Consider the following 21,950-nt stretch of genomic DNA (forward strand, 5'->3'; position numbering starts at 1 on the left):
GGGCTGCCAGTAAGGGTTGTGTTCTTTAGGCAGTGGTGGCTGTATTTCCTCCTCTACCTCTGAGTACTCCTCCTGTAGAATGAGGTCTGAAGGTTCAGCCATCTTGGTGATTGGAGACAGCTGTGCACCAGTGCTCTTGCTCCCTATAGCAGGAGTCACTGATTCCCACTCAATTGGCTCCTTTTAAGTAAGTATGTGCTGAACAGGTGGCTTATCGATGAACTCCATAGAAATTGACCCTCATGGGGCAGTGTACGGTGACATTTTCATCGGCGGAACGTGTTTCTCTGTCGATGACGATTTCGTCGATGAATGATGTTAAGATGATGACTGCTTCATTGATGAGGATACCGTTGACGAGTCCTTCGACAACGAGGTCTTTGTCGACGATGATTCTGATTTCTTCATCGACAAGTGTTTCTCTGTGGATTCTACTGCGCATCGACGGGCCAGATTCTTTGGGAGGTGCTGCTGCTGGCAAACCTGCTCTTGTGGATGGTGCCCTCATAGATGTCTGCTCCATCGACAAAGTTGTAGCAATAGGATGCTTACCTTTTTTGAGCTGGTCACCTTTCTGATAGTGTTTGGAGACTTTCTCAGAACTGGAGGCACCCTTTTCCTTCCCCTTCTTCGATTTTGAGTGTGGTGAATCCACTCCGTCTACTGAAGAAGCTCTCCTTTTAGGAGCCTGCTTCTCAGTTTGCCTTTGAGAGGTAGAAGGCATAGTCTTAGAGGATTCGTCATCAGAAGACATCTGCTCACAAGAGGTAGAAGGAGCCTTCTGTGCCTGTCTTCCAGCGTTTTCTTTGGAAAGGTCTGGCAAATCTTACAAGCCTTGATGTCATGCGGGTACAGGCAGTAAATGAGTACTTGTGGGGGTTCCTGATGAAAATAACCCTCTTTCCACACTTACTGCAGTCCCTTACAAGCATGTATGCAATTATATGCTATGACGTGCCTTGAGGGCCAGGATAACGCAATGTTTTCAAGTTGAATAAAAGGTTTCCAAAACCTTAAAGTATGTAAGTAAAACCCCAGCAGTAAAAAGCTTACCAGAGGAGTTTAAAAGAACAAAAGACATTTGAAGTTAGCTCGGAGAGCTTGAGAGGATTCCCCTGTCTGAAGACTACATTGACAAATCTGAGGATGGCTGCCTGGGCTGGAGCTTAAGCCCTGCCATCTCATTGGCTGGAGTCAAAAGGGACCAAAATGAGGTGGCCTATGGGACTTTTGCCATGGCATTTTCCTATAGAAAATTACCAGTCTGATGAAAGATCCAAAGCTGGAGAACTTCCTATCTGTCATCCATCCTGGGTCATTCTGCATTCTTGATGTCGAACATTTTCAAAACTGAAGCACTCTCATTCCAGCCTCCAATGCCATGCCCTTTATCTCCTATCCCATTACCTTTCCCCATCACATCCATACCTCAGGCCTGAAAGCTCAAACTCTGGGGTGGGGAGTTCTCTTTGGCAGTGATCTGACACTTCAGCACTTCATCACCTTCACTGCTACAGCTGCTATCCCTTGACAATCACACATATCTGTCTCCTCCAACTAGTCAGTCTAGAAAAACACTCAGAACTACTCAGGAACCCATATTTTCCCTCCACATGTCCTCTCTGTGACCTGGTCATAAGAATTGTGGCCATTACCCCCTTTCTGCGATCCTCCCAGGCCCTCAATTTACCTGTAGCACTTTTGCTTCTCACTTCAATCCTTTAGTCACATAAATGTGTACCTATTGGGCTCCTCCCAAATGAAGCAAAATCAAACAGCATAGATGCCCATAGTGCACACATAAACGTGCATCTCTAAAATTGAAGACCATTAGGACAGAAAGATCTATAAAATAAATCAGCCTTTCCTCCAATTTTATGGCCATCTTTATGGCAAATCTTTCTTTTGTACATAGGGAAATCACAGGGGATAAGTATGAAGGCAGGGGAATATTCCAGACAACTGATAACACCTTAATCACTAGACAACAACCCTATTCATTAACAAGACCATTGCCTTAAGATTTCCAAGTGCAAGAAAACAGACCTCTTAAAATGGGGAATCCCTACCTGAAATGTATATATAGGAGAGTTAACTCATAATAAGAATTGCTACTCCATTCTCACACCATTTCCAATTACCTCATCCCTCACTGCCTCCGTTAGTATCTTTAATCACCTTGTGCAGTCACACCTCAAGCGTTCCAAGTGCCAGATGGAATTGCCAATAAACGATCTCAGACCCAAATAATCGGGCAGACTCAAAGAATATGGGGCAAAATTACTACTTTATTATCAGCTCAATGATGTAGGGAAACCGGATGAACAAATAGATTGCAGCTCACTCATTCTCAAATACATATCAAGTACACAAAAGCTCTATACCTCAATGTATGTCAGCTATGATGTCATCCTACGGGCAAATAGTAAAAACCTATCGAAAGGAGGGATTGGTTAGGGGATCATATATACCTATACTTTTTTTTGTTATTAACACAATTGGCTGCCCTTTATCTGGTAGGCACGCCTTGAACTATCTCTAACTAGGTATAATACAGATTAATAGCAGAATAACAGCAGCGGATTGGCTTCTGCAACAATGTATAATCCATTGCTACATAGGCCCTCATGAGTGGTTGGCATTCTCTCTCAAACTTGCACAATCGGCTCGTTAGGAGCACGTAAGCAAAATGAAAGCCAGGTGCGGTGAGCAACGTCAGATCACTTCCCACTTGGCCAATTTGCCTACCACATATCATCAGTTAGGCTCTAAGCCAAGACTTCTTCTTTGTCGTTGACCTTGCTGACTGTTCTCTTGCTCAGGACATTTAAGGGAGTCAAGGTACAAGGCCTATTCATTTGCCTGGAGCTTAATGAATAGGCCTTGTTTTCCATTCTTGCACCATGTGTGAGAAGACCACGATTTTGTCCATTCTGACCTTTTATTTAGTGCTATTTGATTCAAATATTTTGGGAACTATTACTCCTCTTGGCCTCTGGAGACTTGGTTGCTCTGTCTTGCATATGTGTTCTGCTTCGTTGATTATTCAATACTTGGCACTTGCAAATGTTCACTATTTTGCTTAATCTAAAAGAGAAATGTTGTGCATATGTAGTTTATCTTCTTTGACTCCTTTTGTGCCGTGCAATTGCATCTTGCTATGGCCTCCTCGATCCTGAGCCAAGCAAATACCCGTTGTTCTTTGCACAAAGCTGTTTTCCAGTGCCTGTCGGCTCTGCAGCTTTGGTCTCTCGCCTTCAGGCGTCTTGCTTACTATTATATGAAACCAACGTCCATTTTTCATCCTGGGTGCTTTACCCATGTTATATTTTCTGCTGCAGCAAGCTTCTATATGTCTCATCTACCTTGCGTTTTGGTGTATGTACATCTGCATCTCTTCTCAGGTATCTTCTCAGTGTATATGATTTCTTTGTTCTTACATAAATGTTGCTTTGTTACTGCAGTCACATCTTTTTTCTTTAAGTATTCACATATCATTTCAGTGTGCCTTTGCATCTTCTCCTTATGACGTCATGTTGCACATGTCAGACTTAACTTATAGCTCTTCGATTTTCAACAGTGTATGCACACATCCTTCTACCATGTCAGTTCGAGGCTACATTTGATACAGTTGTCTGCGTGCATAACGTCTTTCATACCTTTGATGCGGTATTGGGATGATGCCTGGTGTCCGACACAGTGGGCCTCATTACGAGGCTGGCGGAATGGGTTTAACGCACCGGTAATGGTGCCAGTGCCGTTAAACCCACTCCACCCTATTACAAGGTTCCCTCGCGGGATTCGGAAAGGATGTCTGCTCAGACCAGACATCCTTTCCGGGTCCCGCGAGGGGACCAGGCAGCTACCAACGGGCCCATTATTAACGGCCCCGTTGTTAGCTCCCTCCCCATTCCTATTGAGCCCTATGGGGCTCAAATGGGAATGGGGATCAACTTTTACTGGGCCCATGGAATGGGCAATTACCGGGTCCGCCAAGGTTGGCATGACCCGGTAATTGCCCATTCCATGGACCCGGTAAAAAATCATTACAAGCTTTTGACTCTCCAAACCTTGATATTTTACTGCCTCTTCAATAAAAGGGTTTTCCCTGAATTTTACCCCTTCCAGCTAGTGGCCAATCACAAAAATCCTCCCACTGCTTTCTAAATCCTTAGAAGCCATTAGCACCTAACATCTCCAGGAATATGTTACTGCTCATTCTCTCTAAAATATGTTTCAGTCAGACCTCCACTCCAGACATGTGACAAGCAGCTGTTTTTTCCATGTGGGGCAAGGCTCTGCAGGCTGCTGATAATGGGTATAACACCCTGCTTTGCCAAAAACGGATTCTCCGTATTACAATAGCCCAGCTACGATGCCCAGATGCCCTTGCTGTCCCTGTAACTGAAATCTGCTTTGGCGCTGTGTTTCCGGCCGAAATTGCGACCGTGTGCATGCTTCCACCTTTGCTCACCATGTGGAGCCCAGCACACTCAAAGATGGCGGCTCGCCACCCATTTGAGGCATCCACTGCCTAATCCACCCAGCAGATGCTGCTGAGTCCCGATTGGCTGGTGACCCTTCTTCAGCTAACTATCGTGAGCCGGCAGGCGAAGCCGGCCCACTCTGACCAAGGCCCAGTGAAACAAGGCTGACTCCGTTCCTAGCCTGTCCTCAGCCTTACTCGCCGTTCGCCTGGACACTATGCCCTTTTTCACCTCACACTAATCCCTGCTTGTGGTTACACAGCTGACTCTCCTCCTCGTGAACCTGTGGACTAGCGCTCTCATCATCCTGAAAGTAAGACTAGTAACGTTATCAACTATTTCAGCGCTTCCGAATGCTATGCTTATTCCCACAAGCTTGCTACCTAGTGTAGCTATATAAGTTGTCCGCTCTGTGCCTACTGCCCTACAAGCATTTATCTTGCCTGTTGAACTAGCTGACATACTATCTATCCTGATGTTGATAATGCCTTTACTATGCTAATATAACCACATACGCCACTTGACGAGCTGTAGCAACGTAGCAACGTGCTCCATGCACACCTCTGTACTAGGTCTGCACATCTATTACGAGCGTCCTGACTTTAATCAACTGAGCCAACTGCATATTTGAGCCCCTAGTCGCTACCTATTCACGGTTGCTTGCCACCAAGTGATCGCACCATTTCAGTGCTTTATTTGCTTGCATTGCCTATGTCTGTTCTCATTGCCAATGCAAAACAAAGAGGTGATGGCTGGAAGATTTAGACTGAATCTTAACCACTGGCATTGCTCTGGGCAACCCTCCAGACCACCGTTCTTCGCCTGGCAAGCCATTACAGAAGGGGAAAGACCATATGCAAATCAGGCTTGGCCCCACCCCAAAAGGGGCAGTCCAGCCCGAACTGCTAGGTTACATCCCTTCTGCACGAGACCACAAGCATCCCCAAACATGTTTCGCCCTTGTTGGGGCTCATCCGCGAGGAGTAGCTTGGGTCTCTAGGCCCAGCAGGCACGTGACCCACGTCTGGGCATATCCATCCCACTCGGGGTGACAATGCAAAACAAAGAGGTGATGGCTGGAAGGTTTATAATGAATCTTAACTACTGGCATTGCTCTGGGCAACCCTCAAGACCACCGTTCTTCGCCTGGCAAGCCATTAGAGAAGGTGAAAGACCATATGCAAATCAGGCTTGGCCCCACCCCAAAAGGGGCAGTCCAGCCCGAACTGCTAGGTTACATCCCTTCTGCACGAGACCACAAGCATCCCCAAACATGTTTCGCCCTTGTTGGGGCTCATCAGTGAGGAGTAGCTTGGGTCTCTAGGCCCAGCAGGCACGGGACCCACGTCTGGGCATACCCATCCCACTCGGGGTGACAATGCAAAACAAAGAGATGATGGCTGGAAGGTTTATAATGAATCTTAACCACTGGCATTGCTCTGGGCAACCCTCCAGACCACCGTTCTTCGCCTGGCAAGCCATTGCAGAAGGGGAAAGACCATATGCAAATCAGGCTTGGCCCCACCCCAAAAGGGGCAGTCCAGCCCGAACTGCTAGGTTACATCCTTTCTGCACGAGACCACAAGCATCCCCAAACATGTTTCGCCCTTGTTGGGGCTCATCAGTGAGGAGTAGCTTGGGTCTCTAGGCCCAGCAGGCACGGGACCCACGTCTGGGCATACCCATCCCACTCGGGGTGACAATGCAAAACAAAGAGGTGATGGCCGCCCAGCCCATACCTTCACATTGCATGACCATGGCACCGCTTTAATTTGCGGCTTTGTTCGCCTGTGCTTGCATAACCACGGCACCGCTTTCATTTGCGGGTTTTGTTCGCCTGTGCTTGTCTTGACATTACTATGCTGCCAACCCCATACTCGCTTTTGAAATTATTGAGCTCTTGCTCAGAACCGCAACGTGGACCCACTTGTTAGCTCCATGTTATATGCTACTCTGCCTGCCTGATACGTTCATTGTGTATTCCCTAATTTGCTGCGCCACACCTTGATCTATGCCTGCGTATGTTGCACCGCTCCGCATAAGACATGTCCACATGATCTAAGCTAACTCCAGGGTACCTGCCTTACTCTGCCGTGCCTTTCAACTTGACATTTACCTGATCTGCCAATACTTGCTGCCAACACTAGAATGTCTTCTCTGCCTGAATTGTTGCACTGTTACAATTAGATCACGCTTCTTGCATTCTGCATTGTTCCCTGCCTAACATGCTAATGTATATGCAAGCTTTGGTATTTGCTTTGCCTGTGTACCCTGATCTGATGCACCCCCATTTCTTGACTCTGAATAAGTAGATTTCACCTGTCTTAAACTCATTAGCCTGCATTGCTCGTACAGAGCATGCACTGCCTAGCCAAAAAGTGCCTGTAACGCTTACCTATAACTGCCTCACAGACCCGGCGGCCCTTCCTCTCTAATCTTGGTAACATGCTACCACGCTGGTCCTCCCTAAGGTCACTGCTCTCCTCATTACAAGTACTACTCTCAGTGTGGTCAATTACCAGGTCGTCACACCTACCACCTCCCAAGTTAGCTGCACCTGGCTCCTTGCACACCTCATCCATGGCCACCTCTCACAGATCTCCTGATACCTACCAAAGTACTGCACCTCAATACCACAACATCTACCTCAACAATCTGGCCCTATGGCTCGACAATTTTGCCAAAAAACCCTCACCCAACCAACCATGTCCTATCACTCTTAGAAACCTAAGATTAGGATCAAGACTTATGGGTAAGAAGGGACACCCCATGTACCTGAGCCCATACCTCAAAACGCACAGCCCGCCTCCACAAACAGCCACCTCACCCATGCCCCATCACCCTCAAACCATCACAGCTTCATCAAGCAACGTTGGTTTAATTAAAGCTGCCCTGATTAACGCAAGATCCCTAGCTGCGCACGCTCTGGACATTGCTGATCTTATCAAAACTCAGGAACTCGACTTCATCGCCATCTCTGAGACCTGGCTGTACGCGGCTTCCGGCCCAGCACTCTCATTGGCCATCCCCACTGATTACTCCATCATCAGATGTGATCGCACCTTGAGAGGTGGAGGAATTGCTTTCATCGCTAGAAACTCATTAGGACTTAGAACCATCACAAGCACTAAGGTGGAAACTGTAGAGTTACTCTCTGTCAAGCTCGGACTCTCAGCTAACCAAACGGCTACCATCCACCTAATATAGAGACCCCCTGGTCCACCCACATCCTTTGTGGATGATATCTCTATGTTAGTACTCAACAATGCTAAATCCAACTCCCAAACCATCATTCTTGGCGACCTCAATCTAGGACACCAAGACCCTAATGATCCTGCGGCCCTCGACCTAGCTAATACCTTAACAGATTTAGGTTTCACTCACCACATACAGGAACCCACCCACATTAAACGGCAGTCCCTTGACTGGCTTAGTGACACCAATTGCAATATTAGCGTAATCTACAACGCCCCTTCCTTGTGGTCTGACCACCATGTCATCACTTTCAGCATCGAAGCAGCCCCACCACCCAGGCCTTTGGTCGCCCCAGCCACCCTCACTAGAAATAAAAAGAACATTACGACAGAAAAACGACTCCCCCTATTCCTTTTCACACTAAATAATGCTCCTGACACTTGCTCAGACCCCACCAACCTAGCCGACATGTATAACCAGTCACTGTTTGCAGCCATCAACTCTATCGCCCCGCTCAAACTGAGGAAACCCAAACAACGAGCACACCCTAACTCGTGGTTTACTCCCCAGCTTAGAGTGTTACGCAAAGAGAAACGCACAGCAGAGTCACGCTGGAGAAGTCACCACTCCGACGCCCACAAGGACAGTCCTCTAATAGCCACCCTTAACTATAAAGAAGCTGTACTCCAGGCAAAAAAAGATTCTTATAATAACCGCATTATGTCAGCCCAGTCCAATACTAAGGAACTCTTTAATATCCTTAAGGAACTCGAGACACCTGCAGCCCCCCCTGACTCTTGCTCCAAAGACAACACTTGGTGCACCAATATTCAGTCAGCACTCCTGGGTAAAATTGCAACCCTCCAATTGAAAATCAGGGACAAACAGAAATCCCTACAGCTTGACCAACCACCGACCACACCTACACTTAATACACATTTAACCTATCCGCATAAACCTTTCTCCTTCTCCCCACTCACTACTCTCGAAGTAGAAAACATCATAAACAATTTAAAACCTTCCAATTGGCAAGGCGACCCCTGCCCAGCACCTATTATCAAGGAAGCATCTCATGAGCTAGCCCCGTTCATTACAGCATTCATAAATGCTTCTTTCAAGGCGGGTATTGTCCCCGACAACCTAAAGGATGCATGGGTTATCCCACTCCTCAAAAAACCCTCCCTTGACCCTAATATCCCAACTAACTTCAGACCTATTACTACAGTCCCATTCCTGCTCAAGATCCTGGACCGCGCAGCCTACCTGCAGATTCAGGATTATCTCGAACTAAACAATATCCTGGGCTTAAGACAATCAGGGTTCCGCCCTAAACATGGCACGGAGTCAGCTCTGATCCACTTGAAAACTCAGATGGAGTCACTGACGGACAATGGGAAGCTAGCTCTTCTCCTTCTCCTCGATCTCTCCGCGGCTTTTGATCTGGTCAATCACCAAATACTCTGCCAGCATCTCAAATCCGCAGCTCACTTCTCTGACTCTGCCAATGCCTGGATCCACTCATTCCTGAGCAATAGATCCATGAGGGTCTTCTCACCGCTGGCATCAGTGTATCCCTCCCCTATTCACTGTGGCGTTCCTCAAGGCTCGTGTGTATGCCCTACGTTGTATAATATATTCACCAAACCCCTCTTCGATGTGCTTGACTATCTGGGTGTCTCCTACACTAACTACGCGGACGACACCCAGATACCCATCCCTATCACAGGAGACTACACAGCTGACACCAAAGCCCTTAACGATGTTTACTCGGTCATCCAGGCATGGATGGCACAGCACGAACTTTGCCTTAACGATGATAAGACTGAGCTCTTACTTTTAGGATCAAATCATCGGCTCAACAAACTAGACCAAACCTACAAGTCCTTCATTATTGACGGCAATGACATTAAAGTCTCCAAAGATGCTAAGACGCTAGGGGTCTATCTTGACTCCTCGCTTTCTCTGAACAGACAAATAAATGCAGTTAGGTCCGCTTCGGCCTATACCTGCAAACTTATCACTGCCTGTAAACCCTTCCTAAACTCCACCAACTGTATCATACTCGCCAGAACTCTTGTTATGGCCGAAATCGACTACTGTAGTGCTCTCTACCTAGGGACCAGTCAGTCTAACCTTAATAAATTGCAAAATGTACAAAATAATGCCTTAAGGGCAGCCTTAAAAATCCCGAGACGCTCTCATATCTCCTCCGTCAGATCGGACTTACGCTGGCTCCGGGTAAAACAGAGAATTGCCCTGAAAACCCTAGCTTTGACTCACAAATGTCTGAGCAACAACGCCCCACCTTACCTGTCCGCTCGCTTCTCACGCCACACCTCCACTCGACCTACCAGAGCAGCCCAAACTCACAGCCTCATTGTGCCTAGATGCAAACTCCAAAAAGCTGGTGGGGTGAGCTTCCGCGTCCTGGCCTCCAAACTCTGGAACACCTTTCCCACACCAATCAGAATTGAACCATCATTCCACTCCTTCAAGAACAATGCTAAAACATGGCTGCTCTCCCAAGACTCATGAGACCTTGACACAGTCCAGACTCCATGTGGGGTACAGGACTGAATATACATTTTCTCTCTGCTCTGTCCCTGTATTATACGCTGTTAATGTACCCTTCGGTACATGTATATATGCTGTATATTTTTGTAACTCACTGTAACTACTGCTTTTTGTATCATGTTTAAGAGTATGTACATGTATATATGCTGTATATTTTTGTAACTTCTGTAACTACTGCTTTTTGTAACATGTTTAAGAGTATGCGCCCGGTTGCCCCTGGGCCTGTTTTTTTGTGCTTTATAAATAAAATCAAAAATCAAATCAAATTAGATCTATCTGCTGTGTTAACACAATGGACCCCAACGTGATGCTTAAAAGGTTATATTCTGTGGTCTGTCTGTTTCCTGTGACTCTCAAATGTTTTCACTCGTTTCTTTCTGAGAGGACCCAGCACATCTTTATTGATTCTTTCACCTTACTCCTTACAAAGTTCACTTACTGTCTCCCTTAAAAATACCCTCCCTCCTTCCTTCTATTCATTGTTTATATTTACAGCCTCAGCCCAAAGCTGATGACAAACATCTGTAAATCTGCATGAGGGACTTAACACCCAGTCCCTCTACTCTGATTGGGTAACACGTTGATGGCTATCATAAAATGAAGGGCACCTACCTTGCTTTACCTTAATGAGGCTACAGCTCAGATAATTATTTCCACCCTCAGATGACTAAAAACCAGAAGTAGTTCATACTCTTGAATTCTTTTTCTTCCTGCATCTTGCTAGGACACGAAAGTGGGCATTTTGCTAGACCGAGCTGTTGCCCTTCTTCACAAATAAACACGTTAAAAAAGCTATCTTTCCTCGCTGGCATATCTCAATCTTTTTCCCACTTTCTGCTCAAGGATAACATTGTAGTCTATTCTCGAATTAACCAGTGTTTAGGCTATGCAAGCTCCAGATAACCAGAAATTCAGCGATTTGTCTTTTACCCTGGTCTGTCCAAATAAAGTCACATCTCAGCTGATCACAACTCTCTCCACTGGTTCTTCACTATCATTAGAATCCTCTTCAAATTCCCGTGTTTTATTCATAAGTTTCTGCATACCTCTTCCCCTGGTTATCATTCTGCTAAAATGTACCATATTTGGGCACTGCAGTCTCTTTCACAAAGTGCCAAAGGCCACCTTAGGATTCCGCATTTTTCTTCCTACCAGCAAAAAAGCAGACATTTCAGCATCTGGGACCGGAAAACTGTAACAACTTGCCTAGCTCTCCCAGAGAGTGACCCAACCATCTGGGATTCGAATCCACCTCTTCAGCCGATAGAATCCCAGAAACATGTACCTACGCTGTGGTGACCAATGCCAAGAGGCAGTTCCATCCGTAGGGGTGTGCTATAGAAATGATCACACCCACTCAATTCCCTACACTTACTGCACCACTTTCACAGAGTATTTATTCGTATTAGTATTTATTACATTTTATATACCGCTTTACACCAAAGTGCTTTACAAGAAGAACAAGCATTACATAACAATTGAATCAAAACCAGAAAACAGTACAAGGAACAATTTACATTATTGATGAAGTTAAGCGTGAGCGGAGAGGGACGAAACTTAGATAGCGAGTAGGAGTTGTGGGTAGTGGTGGAAACAGCAGTAAGAGAGGAAGCAAAAAGGTGTTAGGGAGGTGAATGGAAGAGATAATATTTTAGAGAAGTGCAGAAAGTGGGGTAGGAGGGAGAGGAGCGGATGGAGAGGGGGAGGCGGTTCCAGTGGAAAGGAGCGAGTAATTGGAAAGAGCGGAAACAGGAAGGGGCGCAAGGTGGAGGAGGAGGCTACAAATAGTAGGACATGTGGTCTGATGGTCCCATTTTTGTAGATGGAAGGCAGAGCTCTCATTTGATCAGTGGTGACTGTCTCCAGAGAGCAATTACTTCTATGTTTCAAAGAGTCAAGAACTTCCAGCGGAGGGATGTCATTACAGCAGCTAAGGAATATATCAATAAGACAAAATCACTTTTTCTTCATAATTTTTTATCAATTCCACAAATCTACTGGGAAAGAGACTCCTAACATGCAGTGTTGGGGCACTTTTGACCATCCACTACCCTGAGCTTTTACTAAACGTGTACGAGTCACAGAAAAACCTTACTGGATTTTTCAGCAATCAGATACAATTAGTCTCTGTGAAACTTTGACTGCCATGAAAAGGTTTATTATTAACACAACCGAGAGAACATACCCTGCACTTCAAATTAAGCAACATAGTGTCCTGAATAATTCAGGATTGAAGGATGTGGGGAAAACTGCCTGCACGATATTTTCATAGATCTGTAGACACAAGCAGGACAATATGTGCCACCCACTGTGTAGTACTGAGGAAAACATTGTGATTTCCTCCCAATCTGATCACGTACTGTTATAGAAATTGTTGTAAACCTCACAATCACTTGACACACTGCATCAGTCCATGTGCTGCTTTGTTTTCCGCAACAATGTTTATCAAAACAGAATGTATATAATAAAGTGCCATACTAGAAGACATTTCCATATTTTATTTAGATTTAAACATTACACATTTAATCTAGTAGTAAAGCTGCAGAAAGTGATGGGGTACAATATTGCCTTCCCGGCCATTTCTCCCACTGCTCAAAGGGCAACTCTTAGCCCGGGTCTGCAGCCTAATATTTAGTAAACGCTAACTCTTCCGGCTTAACGCATGTGCATACCAGCCGGGTCGGAGACTCAAACAGTGTACAGAGATCTGGCTTGTCTTTCAGAGGAGCTTCCATCATCCCATATCTTTCTAATAATAATGTCTGAAGAGCAGAGTATCTCATCAATCCCTGTCTCTTCCCTTGGAATGTATCCTCAGGCCTGTCAACAGTGGAATTTCTGACAGCAGAGTCTTTTGCAACTTTTTATATACTGGATCTATAGGTCATCATTCTGCAACCCCTTTTCTGTCCTGTTTGTATCCGCGTGCATCCGCGTCATTGCTCCAGAGGGGTTGGTTGTCTCCCCGCCTCTGCCTAGCGAGCGCAAACACTCATTTGGCACCCATTCTTTTTTTTTTTAAATCAGGATGGAAAATACTTTACTGCCATACCCCCCATTCAGTGAACAACACCCTGCCACTGGCAGAAATCTGATTGGAGTGAGAAGCAGATTGTTGCATTGAATTGAGCCTATTTATTACCCTCAATAATCTCCCAGAACCATTTATTTTGATTTATTAATGATAAGCTTAACAGTTATCCTTTGAGTTTCACTAATAAGTACATTGATTAGGCAAATGTGGTTAATCTCTTGTTTCGTGTCTCTTTGTTCCGCTCCTACGATTGCTTCCTGCAGCTTTTTCAGATTTTCCACAATCATGTACCCAGATATCTGCTTAAAGATCATGTATCTTCATTACCTTTGGTGTACAGTTTTGTACTTTATGCACATCGAGTTCTATTAAAGTTGTTCTTGCAATCAAATGACAACACACATTCAGTAATTGTGTCTACATTTGCACGAATTCCCAAACTGTGCAACTGGGCCCATATTAAAGAGGTGGTCCAAAATGTCCACTAAGTGGTAACTGCATTTTATACACAATATTCTGCTTCTTCTTTGGAGGGGTGGGGGAGATTATGATTATTGTTCAGTGGAAGGCACTGCACATCACTTTAAGACCCGTGAAGGCGAGCGAAGGACTCAGTTGGTGGAAAATCCCATAAGCAGGTACATCCACTGAGCTTTACAAGGTGAAGCATATCACATTTATATGTGGAAATAGCCCATGGAAATGTGGCTCACCCCTTGGCTCACTGTCATGGTAAGATGTCCAGCCGTACTCCTCTGAAGGCCCATTTCTTCACTCAGACAGGGGGAGAGGGATTCCTTTATCTACCCAAGCGTAGTGCCATGGAACATAATACCATCTGCAAAGGTGAACATTCACTTTACCTTCTATGTAATATATCCAATGGATGCCATTATGGGGAACGTCTAGTAGCCAATGGGATGCCTGGAATGTTATACCTGCAAGTAGCACCTAGTGATAAATAATTAAATCCATAATTCTCTCAGACTCACCCTCCTCACTTCCCCCAAGGTCCGTGGCCACGACGTGTAAGATGTATTGCTTTGATTTACTTGTGCTGAGGGTTGTATCCTGTAGTGTTATTATTCCTGAATCCTTGTCAACATGAAACATCCCATTATTGGGATCTGAAGGCTCCTGGCTCAGAATTGTGTATGAAATATTGGCATTGTCTGTGTTGGGATCATCACCATCTTCTGCTTCTACGCGGGCAATTTCAGTACCTATCAGACACAGAAATGGAACAGTATTAAATGGCAGATTGTCAAGAGCTGTGATAGGCCAGGTAAAAATGAATTGGGTTCTCTTGTGTGACCTTTTACAAGACAACATTAATCTAGCTATGAATTGCTCAGCAATGATTCAAAATAATTCGGCACCAGGAAAAAGAAGGTGAATCAAATCTACATGAGAATACATTTTCATTTAAATACACTTTTTTATTCATGCATTTCATAGCCCTGTTGTTTTAGTTTCTTTGCTTTTGCACTCTGAAAAATAGTGTAAAAGTACACAATGCAGCAGACTGTGCTCAAGAGTCAAATAACCATAGAGCAATTCAAACCTCCCCTCCTTTGAAATCAGTTATGTTTATTAATACACTTTATATTGCTTACAATTAAAGACAGCATCAGGACAACTTTAAAACAAACAAGGTTTATTTATAAGTGACTATAATTAATATAAATGTCATAGAATGGGGTGGGCATATTAGTCTTATCCAGGGGACATTTGCTTGCCGGCTATCCTAATCCACTGGAACCTGCCACAGTGCCAATTACAGGGATTAGCTAATGGTACTAGGCCAGAGGTTGAGCCTTCCAATCTTGTAGGACTAAAGGCCCAATAAGAAATCACAAATAGTGTACCAGGAGCTACATCAACCGAGAATTATAAGACATGAAAAAGCCATGCAGACCGCCAAAGCCAGACTCCCCTTTCAACAGACTTCCATGGGACAGAGTCATGGGAAGAAAGAAGGAATGTGTATATGTCTTCCTCATGCTGCAGCAGTGTAATTAAAAGTGAACACATATACAAACTGGAAAAAACATTTTTTTGACTCATTATGTTACCTGCTTATCAGATTTCATGCTCTAAAGTTTTAAGTTTCCTTGGGGCAAACATCGAGCAAACCTAAAGATGGCATGCTCAAGAATAAACAAACAATAACAAGCCCCTTGCCCTCTGTATACACTCAAGTGACGTTAGTCCATGAGGTGACAATCCAGAGTAGTTATGAAATAAACATGTATTATTGATAAAATAATCATAGTTCGCAAAACATTATATTATATTATGCAAGTTACAAGTACAACACATTATATCCCTGTAGTCAATATATGTGTAGTCAATACGAACCTCTGCCAAATAAGGTTGGATGTGTGGGAAAGGTGCTGGATGACCATTAGGGAGATGTAATATGGAAATGTGATATATTAATTTGTAGGAGCTGACTCCAGACATACCATTTGTTGTCCTTGTGATATGTATTATATAATATAATGTTTTGTGAAATATGATTTTTTTCTCAATGTTTTTTTCCACAGATACTCTGGATTGTAACCTCATGGACTAATGCCCTTTGAGTGTATACATGGGGCAAGGGGCTTGTTATTGTTTGTTGATGTAATTAAAGGCCACAGGGTAGTCCTTTTGATGTTTTATGTATGCTCAAGCATAAACCAGACATCCGAATTGGATAGCTTAAGCTAGATATGTTCATTAAAACGTTACCCAACTTCGTTTTCAGGGACTTGAACAGAGCCCATGTCATCCCAACACCCTGCTCATTGTGAAAAATTGAAAAAGCATGAAGCCTTTTGGATCTACCCAAATGGGCTTATTGCCCCAGTTGGCATGACATTATTTAGATCATTTTATCATTATTTGATCATGTCACTAACTGTTCTCTTTTGCTGCAATCTCTTAGACTTGTTCAATTCAGATTATACTATTTCACTTTTTGTTTACCACTTTGCACCATGCACCTTCATTGTATTCCCTAATTTCTAGTTTTGGCTATTAGGTGGCACTGAAAGTGCTACCTTTAAGCCGAAAATAATGTCATTTATATAAGAGCTTTAAAATAAGAGCTTCAAATAGGAGCTGTGAATGAGGGTCTGTAAGGCTTTTCAATGGAGGTGACATATGAGGATGGCTACAAAGGGATTTTGTGTTTTTTGGTTATGTGTCCACCCATTTAACACCCATCTCTTTCACTTACAAAATGAAAGCCACTATATGTTAGTTCTAAAAAGTTATTTGACTTGATTGATGCTTTAAAAAAACTACTAGAGCTTTTATGTTATGTGATATGTTTATTTTTTTATTAAAAATGAACAAGTTACTGTTATAGATATGTGTTGTTGCAAAATGTCTCTGAACATGTCCTTGTAATTATTTGTGGGTATTGGTCCAATGTGTTGTGATGTAAGCATTACCTGATTGGATGTGAAGTTTTGTGATGTTAGTATGATGTGATTGGGTCTGCAGTATGTGCTTTTATCCACATGGTAGCCATTTTCTTTCACTGAATTGTGGTGTAACTAGCATACACTGGCGTGCAAGGGCTGCTAACTCTCTCAACCTTCGGGTGCTCCAAGACAGTCCCTGGGTGTTGATGATCCTCGGACATCAGACCTTGTCTTACAGAGCTACTTTCATCTTAAACATCATTACATGTTCCAGTTGGAGCATGTGCTAGGCATCATCCTCTGTTATAATTCAGAACAATGTCTATCTGCGGTCCTATTTTCAATAGGTAACTGCCGGCAGTATTTCAAATGGTGCCTGTTGGTGTTGTATTGTTTTGTTCTACAGATCACACCATCTTGGATGCAGAGAATATCCCCCCACAATAAGATGGCATGTAATGGCAACCCCACAGCGCTCCGGCATCAAAGGCTAATCTGTGTTAAGCTTTCATTGCACCTTTTACATTCAGTAAGTTTGGGTTCCCCATGGTAGGGTATTGATTTCAAATGTGATGTACTTGTTTGTTAGATTTGTACTCAAATATGTCCATAGGTTGCTACTTGGGGTTACCACCTTTGGCATGTATGCTTCATTCAGTGTTAAAAACTGGACCTGAAGCCCAGCCCACAAATCAAATGGCCACGCCCCCCTTTCAAACCTAATGAATTCTTAACTGTTATATTAATTTAAGTCTTTTTGTGTTGTACACCTGAAACTTTGTTTGTACTTGGCAGTGCTTCTAACAATATTCACTACCTTTGTATGCATTACATTTTTTCTCCATTCCTTAAATAAAAAATCAAAAGCATTGCACTTAAATTGTTTCTTTTCTTATTGTTGGCGTATCGTTAACCAAAGTGTGAAATTATATATTTAGCCATCTGTATGAATACAACTTTTATAGCTTTAAAATGCCAAGGAAAGTTACATTCTTATACTTAGATTTACCAGGGCACGGTACCAAACAACATTACTAGTGGTCCCTGTGAGTCAGAAACAACACTTGGCCTATCAGGTTGCAGTACCACAGAATGTTCCTAGAGGCCCCTGTGGAAACTGAGAAAACGATCTGCTCGAGTTGAGGTTCTTTTAAAATGACTCTGGAAATTGATTTTCCTGCTTTGTATGTGGTTTGTAGGTGGCCAAACAGCAGGGACACTGTATTTCAGATTGACAAAAAGTCTCTACTATCGCCAATTTCGTGTAGGAGTTCTGTATTTTCATCACAGTCAATTCCTACTTGCATTGAATACTCCTATCCAATTTCCTTGTTTTGTGGAAAAGTAGCTTCTGTGTTAGGAGCGGGAAAGCCACAAACATAGTGCCTAGAGGGTAGATGGTCTAGCAGGTGTTTGGCCTCAATAAGACATCTGCTTGAAGCAGTGTATTAACTGACTGGGCTGCTAGATGGGGCAGTGTGCACTGCTGCGCAGTATGACATTGTCAATACAGATCATGTGCTCTGTGGTCAATTAACATCCCCAGAAGCAGAGAGGCAGCCATCAATATCAAAACATATCCTTACTATTGATCACCTTACACCGGGTATTTGTGGCATAGAGGTGTATGGAGGCACAGACCAGTGACTGTGAGGCCTGTGTTGTTGGCATGATGATTCTCCTACAGGACCTTTGGCATAGCATGGAGTGGAGCTGCCAGCTTCTTACATGTGGCATGTTCGACGATGGCCAATAAGGGCCAGCCATCCAGCCAATCAGCAAAAAGGTTGAGGATGACATAAGAAGGGTGAGCGATGTGTAGGCTCTGCCTCATTAACATCTCACTATAAGACAGATCAAGGAATGAGAATCTACCCCTTGATATGCACCTTTCCTTCTCTTTCTCCTCCTCCTCATTTCAGACATTACGTCAAGAGGGGAGCTGTGATCTGAACCTAATCGTCAAGTGTACCGCCTCTGTCTTTGAATCTGGCGAGCACGCCTCTAGGTTGTGCTTAAAAACATAAATGCTGACTTGGAGCATTTTCACTTTACTCATTCACGGGCGTATCCAAGAAGAGCTGACGCTCCTGTTTTTTCAGTATTTAACGAATACAATTTTGACTTCTGGACTGGTACAGTAGCAAGCAATGCATTTAAAATGGGTGCACAGAAAAACAGGTCAACTCAAACTCATCAAACTATTTTTAGAAAGCATTTTAGTTCTCTTTCAAAGGTATTCCAATCAATTAGATTGTGATGCAAAGATATTACTTTTTAATGCATGAAAGCCATTTCCAGCCTTTCCATGCAGGGGAGAACAACCCCTTAGATCAAATCATGAAGGCCGCCCTTCCCCCCAAATTAACCTGTATTTGATCCGTTTTCCAAGTCTCGAATGCTGTTTTTAGTTTGGGCTATTAGCCGAAACTACTGCATTAGAGCACACATGGGGAGGAAGGGCATATGAGGAGTGACACAAAGCTTGTAGGTCTTGTTTGGTTATTTGCCCAGCCATTGACGCCCAGGGCTATGCTAAACCCTATTGCATTCTCACCCAGTTTCAGCCCCTACCGGGCCATCAAACCTTGCACTTGAAGTGCCTGCCAGTGTCAAAGCTGTCTTCTGAAAGTTAATGACTTAATTGGAGCTGTATAAATGGTACTGGTGTAATAAAAATGTCTTGCCAGGTCTTCCTTCAGCCACTCGATTTATAAGCACTGGAAGTTATGTTAAAAACAACCATTGGCAAAGCCAATAGTTTTGGCATGTGTATACATATTAGGCATTTGCCAGCCACTGCCATTAGATGCTCGGGTACTCACACCCTTTTCTTATTTGCTACCCTCAATGGCCAGTTAACACTTCTATGACTGTGCCTGTCAAGTGTCTTTCCCGTGCCTACACAAAAGCCCAAACTGTTGGCATTGACAATGTTTGCTTTAAGGCAGGTATGACATTTTCTTTAATGAGCTGGGGTGTTCACTCTTTTGCAGAATTGCGGTGGGGTATTGGTAGGACATTAAAAATAGTTGTTGCATAATTATGAGTGTAGAAAGGAGACCGTTAGTTGGTCTTTATTAGTTTTGGCTATTGGGTGGCACTGTAAGGACTGCATATAATTGCTCTGAAAGGAAACTGTTTCATGCCAAAACAGTTGGCTTTGTTAATGCTCATTTCCTTCGGTTTCTGATTTTGACATAATGTTAATTATATCCATCTGATTAAGTTGTACATCTAATGTTGACTTATGTGTGCACACACTCAGTGGATAGGGTGGTCACTCATTTTTGTTCTGAGTATTCCTGTTTGATACTGAGCACACACTGTTGTTTATTCTTCTCATGAGTTACACTATTACTATTTAATTTAATTTCTTTGACTCCGTTTACATTGCACATACATTCACATTCCACATTAAATTGTTTTATTGAACATGCTTTTTTGTAAATCCCTTTCTTTTTTGTTAATTCAGGTAGTGCCTGTGCTGTTTCTTTGTCAAGGTTCATTGGTCAGACATGAAACCTATTGAGTTTGGATTACTTCTGTAGTTTCTACCAACATCCTGTCCAAAATGGCCATGTGTAGCAAACACTGTTGCTCATTGTGCCCAGATGTATACATATAAGTTGGATTTAAACAAAGTCTTAAGTCTTTTGTAAATCTTGTTTGAGTTGTTTTGCTAATTTCTTTTTTAAAATTATTTATTGTTTTATTTCAAACCTTTATAAATCCAAACACAACAAAAATAATCCAATACATCAATTAAAAAATCTCATCATACATTCCATCTAGAGTTGACATCATCACTCCTAAAAATCCATAAAAACTCCTAGAAACAAAAAATAGTCCTTTACAATTTCCAAACTTCCCTTCAAAATCCTTATTACCAATTAAAACAGATGGTCCAAATTTGATCACAGCAAAAATCAAGGAAGCCTTTTCACCCATTAGGAACATGTTGCACCTGTCATCTGCCAAAAGTGTTTGTTTTAGTGTTCATGAGATTACCCCCAAATACTGTGTTTGTAAAGCTATCCGAGCAGGAAACAACACAATTACATGTTTCAGCATTTCATTTGCTCCTTCCTTCAAGTAAAACCTACATACAAATCGTCTTTCCCAATGTGCTTGCGAGATGATAGCACGTCTTTAGTGGGATAGATATTAAATTTCAAATGCATGAATTGGGTCCACTGAGAGCAACTCGGGAATCTATTGGGCAATCTAGATTCACAATGAAAGTTGTCTGCCATTTTTTTTCTATTAATGCATTTGGTAGAACATTGTCAACCTTTTCTGGCAATTTGCATGACATTCTTTTCTTTTGCGTATCGATCCAATCTTGGTGCCAAAGTTTCTTTTTATGGCGTTACGGTTTGATATCAGGAGCTCAACTGCCCTTCCCAGACTAAGCAGAAAGGTCATACATTTCACCTTCCAAGCATTAAGTAGCCAATCAAAAAGCCCATTGTTTGCAGATTTAACAATTTCCAATGGAGGCACTGGACTCCTCAAGAGGCACTTCCAAAACAAAGACAATGGGCCTCATTACATGGTAGGCGGTAAGGGTTTACCGGTACCGGTAAGGGCACCGGTACCGGTAAACCCTTACCGCCTTACTACGAGGTCCCTTTGCGGGACCCGACCTTAACGGCTGGTGTAGACCAGCCATTAAAGTTGGGACCCGCAAAGGGACCTTGGTGCTAATTGCGGTACCGCAATTTGCGGTACCGTAATTAGCTCCTTCCCCATTCCCATTGAGCCCTATGGGGCAAAAATGGGAATGGGGAAGGGCCATGGAGAAAGGGGGAATTACCGCCCGCCAACCTTGGAATGGGGTGGTAATTCCCCTTTCCTCCATGGTGATACCGGTATGGTACTGGCGGCAACCATGGTGCTAATAGCACCATGGTTTACCGCATTACGTGTAATGAGGCCCCTTGACTTCCATAAAACCAGTGAATATGAGGATTGGAGGCCCAAACCATACCTTATAAATGCCAATGGGAGCCCCCTAGGTAGACTGCGCACTCTCTTCCAGAAAATACCCTTGAGGATTGCCCAAGTCTTCCATGGAAGACTCAAATTGGCCTCTGCACCATAAGACAATATCGATACGACCTTCTGTTTATAAAAAGTCCAGACCGGTAATACCATACATTTTCCACACCTGAGATCTAAAGGGAACACTTGGGTGCCTAGAGCTTTTTCCTGGGCTCTTAGTTTTGGGACCTAAGCACT

General features: G+C 43.5%; 1 protein-coding gene across 3 annotated transcripts in view; it reads right to left on the bottom strand.

Annotated features, from left to right (window-relative positions):
• The window catches only part of CDH16 (cadherin 16), a 1,158,846-nt gene that overhangs the window by 662,564 nt on the left and 474,332 nt on the right, over positions 1–21,950 (bottom strand). For all 3 annotated transcript variants that reach the window (XM_069653297.1, XM_069653307.1, XM_069653286.1), the window contains exon 10: positions 14,283–14,513. In XM_069653297.1, coding sequence (XP_069509398.1) covers positions 14,283–14,513 — 231 coding nt within the window. The remainder of the gene's footprint in view (positions 1–14,282; positions 14,514–21,950) is intronic.

Source organism: Ambystoma mexicanum, chromosome 1p (genome assembly GCF_040938575.1).
Source record: "Ambystoma mexicanum isolate Mex_15411 chromosome 1p, UKY_AmexF1_1, whole genome shotgun sequence".
NCBI classification, from domain to species: Eukaryota; Metazoa; Chordata; class Amphibia; order Caudata; family Ambystomatidae; genus Ambystoma; species Ambystoma mexicanum.